Genomic DNA, 10172 nt, shown 5'->3' on the forward strand with positions numbered 1-10172 from the left:
TTGCATCATTCTTTTGTTCAGCTTTGAATTCAGTATTTTTCAATTTTAATAATTCTCGTTTTAGTTCTTCTTGCCGTCTTTTGTCGTCTTCTCTGTCAATCTCAGCTAATTTATTATCAAACCATCTTTCTCGTTCATGTGAAGGAATATTGAGTTTTTCTGCTAAAGCTATGGCTTCACCTATTATGTCTGTTGTTGAAGTCATGTTACAATGTTCTTTTGCTTGATATTCTCTTTGTTTTTCTGCTTCTTTTTGACGTATCTTTGTTTGATATTCTTTTTCTTCCTGTCGATGAACCCATTCATCTGGTTTAGGTACTTGTTTTTCTTTAGCTATGTCAAATAATTCTAACCATCTCTGTGTTCTTGTCTTTGGAGACATGTTGAAAAATATACCAACTTAGAATGTAGAAATATAGTAACGTTTTGAATATAACAAATCAATGTTAGTTATGCTGTAACTGGCTATGAAGTAGAACTTTGTTTTACAGTAGAAGTACTACTGGAGTCGTATGATTGAATATATAGATCTATTGAGCCGAGTACTTTTTACTGGTTTAACAGTTGGTTAAATCTGGTCTTCTGTTTACTTTGTGCTGCACAAATGATTATTTACTGGTCTTCTTTATAATGCCAGTTATTTGATTTACTGGTCTTTTTTTTTTAATGCCAGTTATTTGATTTACTGGTCTTTTATATTGCCAGTTATTTGCTTTACTGGTCTTTTTTATAATGCCAGTTATTTACTTTACTGGTCTTTTTTATAATGCCAGTTATCATGTATATTGGTCTTATTCCTTTTGCCAATTACATATAATAATAGATTTCGTGAGTTAGACGTAACTCTAACGAAAATCTTTATAAAAGAATTATCGATAACCAACTGACCTGTTAAACACAGAAATTCTGTCCTCCGTTAAATAAGAATGAAGTTCCTTTGAAGAGTTTTAGAAATTGGTCCTAGATCTTGAATAAATTTCGTTAAAAGTTGTCCATGAACTTTTATTTGTCGGAGAGTGCCAAATGTAACAACACTTGTGCCAGATGTAACAACATGCACGATGTTACGATGTGTTGTTATGCCGGGGATTTTACTTGAATTCAATAGTTAACAAAAATGACGATCTAGAGTGACAATTGACGATTCTTTGATAAAACAAAACTCTGGAACTTTATTAAATACAACGTAAGTACAGTTATGTACAAATTACAAATCAATGAGCATATTACAAAGGCTTTTCAAAACGAGCTCTTAGAAAAGTGACTGACTACAAGGACTTAATATTATCGACTGACTTTACCTTCTTACTACCGCCAATTCTCTGGCGCTAACTCTTTTCAAAAATGTCTTTGTTTAAATTCAAATCATCCAATAGATTTCAAACATACTAATTACGTCCCTTGGGTAAATCCTGACTTGAACGTCAAGTGTCTAAATTTGAGGATTAAATCCCGAGACTCATGTCGAGGGCTTATATTACTTTCAAAAAGTGAAATGTACAAACAATTCTATAATGTAATCTGTGACAATTATATATTCTCGTCGCGTGTTTAATTTATTGACATTAAAACTTTTGTAGCTATTATTTCCAAATGCAAAAACAATTCTATAGAGATCAGGTCAAATCCGAGTTTATTTAATTTCGTAGTTGTTGTTGTTGTTAATATTTTGTTGATGAGGACAGTAGGTGATACAAATTATACTTAAAATAAAAATAAATAAATAAATAAGAGATCTTACAAGCTAGATGAAAAATTTAAACGGGCCCTCACTTTACTATAGGTAACATTTTTACTTTCACCTTTAATATACCTTGACACCCCCCCCCCTCTTTTTTTTCATCTACCGGGAATTTACCCATTCATCTGGATACTCTAGTTAACACCTAGTGGAGTGCTAGACAGACTGGCTCCTCTGGAAGTCATACAACTTTATTGGACATTGCCTATACACATGTTCAATCTGTTAACATTGAAAATATCTACTAGACACTAGTATAGTACTTTCCATCAAGTTTAAAAGAAGTTTTATTTTATTTTTATTTTAGTTAACTTGTTTCTATATGTGACCACCCATTGGTAGACTAATTTGATTGCTTGGACTTCAATAACAAATTTATTGAAACAATTTTATTTTGTTCTATTAAATTGCGATAAATTTATAACTTTTTGATAGGGAACCAAAATATTTCCTAGTGTTGTAAATGTAATTAGTTTTTTTTTCTTAGATGTCTTAATTGATAAGTATTAACCTTAGATCTGTATCTAGTATGTGACGTTCAGAGTTGAACAGTGAAACCATGTATTGTACCAAATCTAGTACCATTGTTAAAAATCTAAATTATGTCTCGTAAAAACACTGACAGGATTGTGGAAAAAATACTAGTGTGTCTGAGCTAGCCAAGAAAACCAGTAACCAGAAACCAGAAATTGAGTAATTGGTTAATATGCATGACTGAATGCATGACGCGTAGGACGTAATCATCTTCTTTTTTTGAAGAAACGTCTGTATTATATAAGATAAGATTTGTTTTTGTTAATAAAATATCAATAAAATGGGTATGTTAATTAAACATCTGGACCGCTATTAAGAAGATAAGCAAATATGGGTAGGTCGAACAAGACTACAAGAGTGTAAAAGAAGGCCTACATGTTGAAAGTAAAAATGTTACCTATAGTAAAGTGAGGTCCCATTTAAATGTTTCAGCTTGCTTGTAAGATTTCTTTTTTCTTTTAAGTATAATTTTTTAATACATACTGTTCTCATTAACAAAATATTAATAACAAACAAACAAAAAAATTAACAAAGAATTTCGGATCAGGCCCGATCTCTGGCAAATTTTGTTTTTTGAAATATCCAGTGAACGATTTGTCTGTGAACAATTTGTCTGTGAACGAATTGTTAGTGAACGATTAGTCGCGTGAACTATTTGTCGTGAACCAACTGTCGGTGAACAAGTTGTCGGTGAACAAGTTGTCTGTGAGCGAATAATCCGTGAGCGATATGTCGCGTGAACGAATAGTCGCGTGAGCGAATAGTCGCGTGAACGAATTGTCTGGTGAACGAAATGTCTGGTGAACGAATAGTCGCGTGAACGAAAAGTCGTGAACGATTTGTCGGTGAACGAAATGTCAGTGAACGAATTGTCGTGTCCCCGGAATAAAGTGACTGATTTTTGCTTTCATTTTGTTTATTTTAGGTGAGATTTTAATACTACATCATCACTTACCACGGCACAGCCGAGACAGTTTTGAATTAAAAACCCTCTACCAGGGGGTTTTGAGTTTAAATCCCCCTACCAGGGGGTTTCGAGATTTGAAAAACCCCTATCAGGGGGTTTTGAGATACAAATCCCTCTACCAGGGGGCTTTGAGTTTAAAACCCCCTACAGGGGGTTTTGAATTTTAAACCCCCTACCAGAGGTTTTTGCAGTAAAATCCCCCTCTTCTATAAAACAAAACAAAAAAAAAAGGGAAACAACAATCCCCAAATTCCAACAGCACAGTTGAGGACGATTTTGATTTTAAAACCCCCTCCAAAATTTACGATAAACCCCATCTTCAAAATAAAAAAAGCAAATTACACACTCAAAATTCTATGAGCGTAGCCAAAGGGGTTTTGAGTTTCAACCCCCCCCCCCCTCCAGTTGGGATTTGAAGCTAAAAAGTACCTCTTCAATATAAAAAAAAAGCAAATTACACACTATAAAATCTATGAGCGTAGCCAAAGGAGTTTTGAGTGTAAATCCCCCTCCTCCAGATGGCTTTTTCTTTAAAGTTTAAAACCCCTCCAGATGGTTTTGAGTTTAAAATTCCCCTACAGAGAGTTTAGAGTTGAAAACCTCTCCCTTCAATATTATTTTAAAGTAAACTATAGTCACCAAATTCTATGATCGTAGCTAAATGGGGTTTTGAATTAAAAACAAAACAAAAAAAAACTCCAGAGATTTCTTAGTTTAAAACCCCTCAACAGATGATTTGACGAAAAAACTTTCCTTTTCGATATAAAATCTAAAGCAAAATACAGGCATGTAATTCCAAGAGCGTAGTCAAGAAAGGTTACAAATTTCTACCAGTGGCTTGGGATCCATTAATAAAGTGTGAATAGTCTTCTGCCGAAATTGAAAATCATTAAATGTATCTCAACAAAGATGGCCAAGACAGATTTTAGGAGTCAGTCATAGAGATCGGGTCTAAATCAAAGAAATCATATGCCGAACTGGGAGTCGAATCCTTAGTAAGGTTGTGACAGAGCGTCGCATGAGATTTTGCGGGGACATGTTCTCACACAAAATGAATTACGCAAAATAAGAGTTGCGGAAACAGCTTGCCGGAAAATGCGCCGAACGGCTCGAGAGGGTCTAAGTCAGTAAGAATAGCACATTAGGTTATTAAAATAAAACTTTTTAATAGCAAGATAATGCACTGTAGATACCTCAGAATATGCATTTTGTTGGCTTTCAATACCAGAAATAGTGCCCGGCGGCGGGGCTTCGCCCCGCGCAAGGGGAGCGCTGCGAACTCCCCCAGACCCTCTTGCTAGCAAGGACTGGGAGTCTACAATGAACAATAAACGTCTTCCGAAAGGGTCAGATGTAATAAAGATTAATTATGTACACACACACATACTCATATATATATATATATATATAATTTTTTTTCCGCGGGGGGGGGGGGGGGGTCGGGGGGGGGGGGATCCCCCCCCCCAAAACCCTCCCCGAAAAAAAATCCTGGCTACGCCCATGATAACAGATACTATAACACTAACTTCAAGTTGCAAGATTAAATAACAATTAGCACAAACTATAACAAGTTGCTAGCTCAATGAGGGTATAAGTTGAGGTCTCAAGGCAGACCAACATGTGACCTACATAATTTGCTATACCTAACACAAATTCTTTGTCTATCGGGAATCCATATTAGTGATATTTTGCCGTGTAATGGAGGCTATAAAATCTAGTAAAACGTGTGTCTTGGTTCATACTAACAAACAAGTTTATGCCTGCTGCCAAGTGATGGATAAGATAAAGGAGAGAGACTGAGTTAGCTTCTACACGGCTAGAGCTGCATCTGGACGATGGGAAAGTTGCCAACATAGTTATTGTATTTGACTGACTAGCACCATATATAAAATTACTTTGTACTTGTTTCAAGTCTAGCTAATATTTGAACAACTTATCGAAAGCAACTGGGACCTGCAATATTTCTACAATTAGAAAGAAAACAGAGACTAAGCTTCATTAAACTTTCATCTTGCTGTGCTATTAATAAATGTTTTTTAGCGGCCCCGAAAGGGGAAAAGAGTTATTAGTTCTGTGTGAAATGTCTGTCCGTCCGTCCCGTTTAGATCTCGTAAACTAGAAAAGATAACGAAAACAAAATGAAACGAACTTTCAACATCCTATTCTAGAAGCTAGATAACAGAAATAATAGAAAATAAAGAACATCTTGTGACTACAAAATATCAAGCAAGCTTTTAATTCGATGTGTGTATATATTATCCTGTCATTACCTCTTACGCGACTAAAAGTATTTATTTTATTCTTTATTTTAGTTTATCAGCTTCATGCATAAATGCATAAAGTAATGGATACATTGACAAACTAACATGTACGTTGACAAACAAAACTTTCAGCTAAGTAAAAAAAATTGTCCTTAACTCAGCTGGCGAGCCATAATTAGCCACAATTATGGAGGGAAATCATTTTTAAAAATTGTCAAATTTCAAATATAAGAGAACAAAAAGGGTGGAGAAAGGGATTCAACCACATCTCGCTCCAAGTGAAAGCTAAACAACCTACAGAGTTACTACTCAATACATTGTGGTCTACTTCCTGTCATACAAACAAATGCCCAGGCGTGCATAGATGTCAGACAAATGTATCATCAGTCAAACCCGTTCCTCTACACTTTACAGTAACTTATACATCAGACAGACCAATGGGGGATGTTAATACTGTAGCCCATATAGCATAGGCAAAGCTTGGACTTGAACTGACTTCATGAACCATTATGCTAGCTACACGTCATAGGTCAAAACGATGGCACCTGTATCTCGGCCATCACATCCATTGTTAAAGCGACTACGTTGTACGAGCCACAGAATGACTCTACTTTCGTGTTGCAAACGTTAAGATTTTGTTTTAAAAATCAATTAATCTTACAACACTCGTACGACAGTGTCTGTGTTTGTGTTCTCTATGCCATGTGCAAAGACTTTTGTGCAGTCTGAAAGTGGGTCGGGCGCCTTGTCTCGATCTCCTGCTGACCTACATTTAAGAACAGTTTCGCTGAATACACAGAGTGATCACATAGTATCAGTGTATGTGCATCATATATGTACTGTAGGCAGAGGCGAAACTCAAGATTTCCATACTGCAATTTATGGGCATCGAAATTTCGTGGGGGTTTTTTTTTTCTTCGTATGACATACTGACACTATGATTTATACAAAAGAATGATATCCATGGAATCCAGTTCAGAGCAATAAAAATAAAGCTTGAAAAATAAACTAGATCTAGGCTCTATAAAATCCTTTCAATGTTTTATTCATGTCATACCTTCCGAGACTTTCGTTCAAAATTATTACATTCTAGCCCAACCCTCACGCAAAACGGTAATTGTGATGACAGGAGGGTTGTGTGAACCATGGACAGATAAACAATGAAGTATAAACTATCTCACATTCTAAAGGAAATAAATATATAGCCCTACGTTTAACATAAGTAGGCATTAGTTCAATAACAGCTTTTTAAATAATTTTTTTTTACACATATAAAAATCACTGAGATACCCGAGTCACACATTGCAACATCCCACAAACTGTACACAGCTACAAAGTGCATTCAATGTTAAAAATATAATTGTAATGAATACAAATGGCTAAAATAATCAATGTCTGATCTAATTAATGGCATCCCAGTAATCAGCCAAACAGATTTCTCCAATATGTTATTTCTGCGAGGCTGTCCCACATGCATTAACCAATTACCCAAGCGTTTCCAAAGAGAAATAGAGTAACAAAAGAAACCAAAGCTAATTACACACTCCATGTAACCCCATGAAACACCTTGTAAGAAATCTAATGTTTACAATATTTTTGTAATGTTTTTTGCCACTACTGGAGAAAAAAAAAGGTTATTTTTTAATTGAAATTTTAATAATGTTTAGAAACATTTCATCTGAATGTTAAACAAAACAATAACTGTTCAGCAGATAAGAAGATAAACAGCTAAATGGATGAAGTCTATTGGAGCTTCAAGAAGAGCAAAGTTCATCTATGGAAATGTGCCAATTCCTGTCTGATAACTAAAAATGTCAGACATGATATTCTTATGATTAAGAAAAAGGTTTATTGTAAATACATAAATGAATGCTTACAATAAAAAATAAAGTTAACTGCAATGTTATAAGATGACAATGTAGTTATAGGTATATAGTCATCACGCTATATAAAATATAACATAATTATAAGATGCTTTAAACTTTTGCACAACACTTGTTTAAATCCTGAGTGCCATAAACTATTTTATTAGTGAAAGTGAAAGGATTTGCCCAAATTTCAAACCAATAATATTGATTGCAAGAGGGAACATTCTTGAAGTTGATAGGAATAATCTATACTTGGCTTACTAATGCTGAATAGATAATAGATGTTAACAGTACAACAATATAGAATAGCAGTAGGTGATAATCAAACCTAACACTTTTTTTTTTGATGTTTCAAAATAATATAAATAGTGATAGTGATACACACTACTTCAAATCAGTATGTACTAGTGTCAATATTGACAGTATTAGCCTACTATTTGCTTGCTGGATAAAAATATATTTTTGAGTTAAATTTAGAAGGACAAAAAAAAGACTATGCTTTGGGTGTTATTTGGATAAGTCTGATAGTAATTACTAAACTCATCACAGGCTTAAAATTCTACAAAAACCTTGATACTATTTCAACTAGATGTAACAAAGCATGCCCATTACAAGAAGTTTCTGCGACCAATTCATGTTAATCATTGACGAAGTCCTGTTAATCATTAATTAAGTCATGTTAATCATCAACCAAGTCATGTTAATCATCAACCAAGTCATGTTAATCATCAGTTTAAAAAATATATTCCACTTTCTCCTCTTTCATATACAATTTTTCTTTTTTTAAACCCCAAAGTATTTTATACTCTTTTTGTCTCCTTTTAACTTTTTTTTTTTTTTTATTTCATTAAGAAGAAGAATCTTTCTTTAGTTGTGACACTAAAATTTTCTCACATTTTTTCTTCTTTATGAAGATTCATTAATTATTCTGTACATTTGAAGACCAAGTAAAACACTAGTTTACAAGTCTATCCAATTTTTCCACCTATGAGATTAACAACAACAAAAAATTGAGAAAGCTATAAAAAGTTAATCCAATCAATTACTTTGTTCTATTTAAACCAAAATTGAATACTAGAATAAGAGAAAAAATAAATAACTTGTGAAAATTATAATTTAGAAATAGATGTGGTGTTGCTTAGCATTTGTAAAAACTAGGTCATACTAGGGTTGGTTTTTGGGGGTAGGCATTTTTTTTATCTGCAAAACATAAGACTACATTTCTGCATTATCTTACAATATATGAAGTCTATTCCTTCAAAGAGGAATATTAATTATTATATTATATCTAGATCTATACTATAATTTATAGCTTTGGGCTAAAAATAGATCTTGATCCATTTCTTTCAGATTATTTTTTTTTTAAGTTGTCAACTATTGACCCACATTCATAACTTATTTAAGGAAGAACAAAGGGAGTTCGAATTAGTTTAGTTTTATAAATTCCTGAATTAGCCAGTACGTTAGTAAAACCAATAGGATTTTAAAAAGTTAGGCTAGTATATACATATTAATTTATTAATAAACATGAACAACGAAGTAGGGCTCCATTTTTGTAAAACGTAGATCTCATTAATGAGAATTAATAAATTAATTATTAATAATTAATAAAGAATTGTGATATTGGTTTGGGGTCGTGAGTTCTAGAATTGAGAATCGCGACTATGACGGTTATAGACTGGATCTAGTAAAAATCAAGTATCTAGATCTAGAAAGACTATTTATAGAATCTAGCTATAGATATCTAAGCAGAAGATCAAATTGATAAAGCCTTAAAAGATAGAGATTATACTCGGATCTAGATCTAGTTTCTAATTTGGAAATATCTAGAGAAGATAGAATAATAAATTGAACTAGATTCTAGAACTAGAAATTTTATTTCGCGCTTTTCAAATTTCCTTTAATTCCGCAATTAGAAATAGATCTAGGGTCTAGATTTTTGTCTGTGCATAGAAATTCTAGATTAGATGATTTATATAGGTTTATTCTATACAAAATACTAGATTGATAGATCTTTATAGATCTAGATCATAGATCTAATCTAATTCTAATAGATCAGATCTAGATTTAAAATTTAAATTTATATTCTACTCTATAGCCTATATATCTCATCTAGATCAATCATAAGCATTAATTTAAATAATTTAATGTAGAAAAAAATCTTATATAAATTTTAAAGTGCATTTAAAAAATAGTCTACAAGCGCCTGCGCATCGTTATATGTGAAATTATCCTGGTTCCGTAGATTGGCTACATCGAGGTCACGGACGTCGACAGCATAGTACGCACACTGAATCTGAGGGTGCACATAGATAAAAAGCATTGCTTAGCTAGAGTACTTACCATTTTTAAGCTCGTGTGTAATAGTTCCTGGTTCATGTAATCTAACACTAGACGAGGAAGCAACTTCCATGACAAAATTATGGCTTCATAAAGCAAATATAAGCTCCAATACTAAAGAAATATATTTTTATTCAAATTCTTCTAACTACCGTTTCCTAACAGGTTTCTTGTCCTTTACCGGATATGACCTCTGTGCTACAATTTATTTATAGAAACGCTAGCACGTGGATTTGTTTTTGTTTTCATTAAAATAAAATAAATGTTGGATGTATCATGTATTCCTAGTCGTGTGCTGTGCGCTCTGGACTGTCGGCTCGAATCCTGACCGCCTGTCATCCTAAACGAGTTTGTTATAAGATAATGATCTCTGATTTATGTAATTTATAAGAGAGATCATTGAGGTGGACAATTATATTCAAATTGAATTTCCATTTGTTTTGACCTATAAAATTATCTTC

General features: G+C 33.3%; 1 protein-coding gene across 1 annotated transcript in view; it reads right to left on the reverse strand.

Moving 5' to 3' along the window:
- Positions 1 to 9889, reverse strand: part of LOC106078336 (ribosomal protein S6 kinase alpha-5-like) — a 130152-nt gene extending 120263 nt beyond the window's left edge. Inside the window, exon 1 of the mRNA XM_056023592.1 lies at positions 9715 to 9889. Within this exon, the coding sequence (XP_055879567.1) occupies positions 9715 to 9784 (70 nt within the window). The 5' untranslated portion in view covers positions 9785 to 9889. The remainder of the gene's footprint in view (positions 1 to 9714) is intronic.
- Between the last annotated feature and the right edge of the window lie 283 nt (positions 9890 to 10172).

Source organism: Biomphalaria glabrata, chromosome 3 (genome assembly GCF_947242115.1).
Source record: "Biomphalaria glabrata chromosome 3, xgBioGlab47.1, whole genome shotgun sequence".
NCBI lineage: Eukaryota > Metazoa > Mollusca > Gastropoda > Planorbidae > Biomphalaria > Biomphalaria glabrata.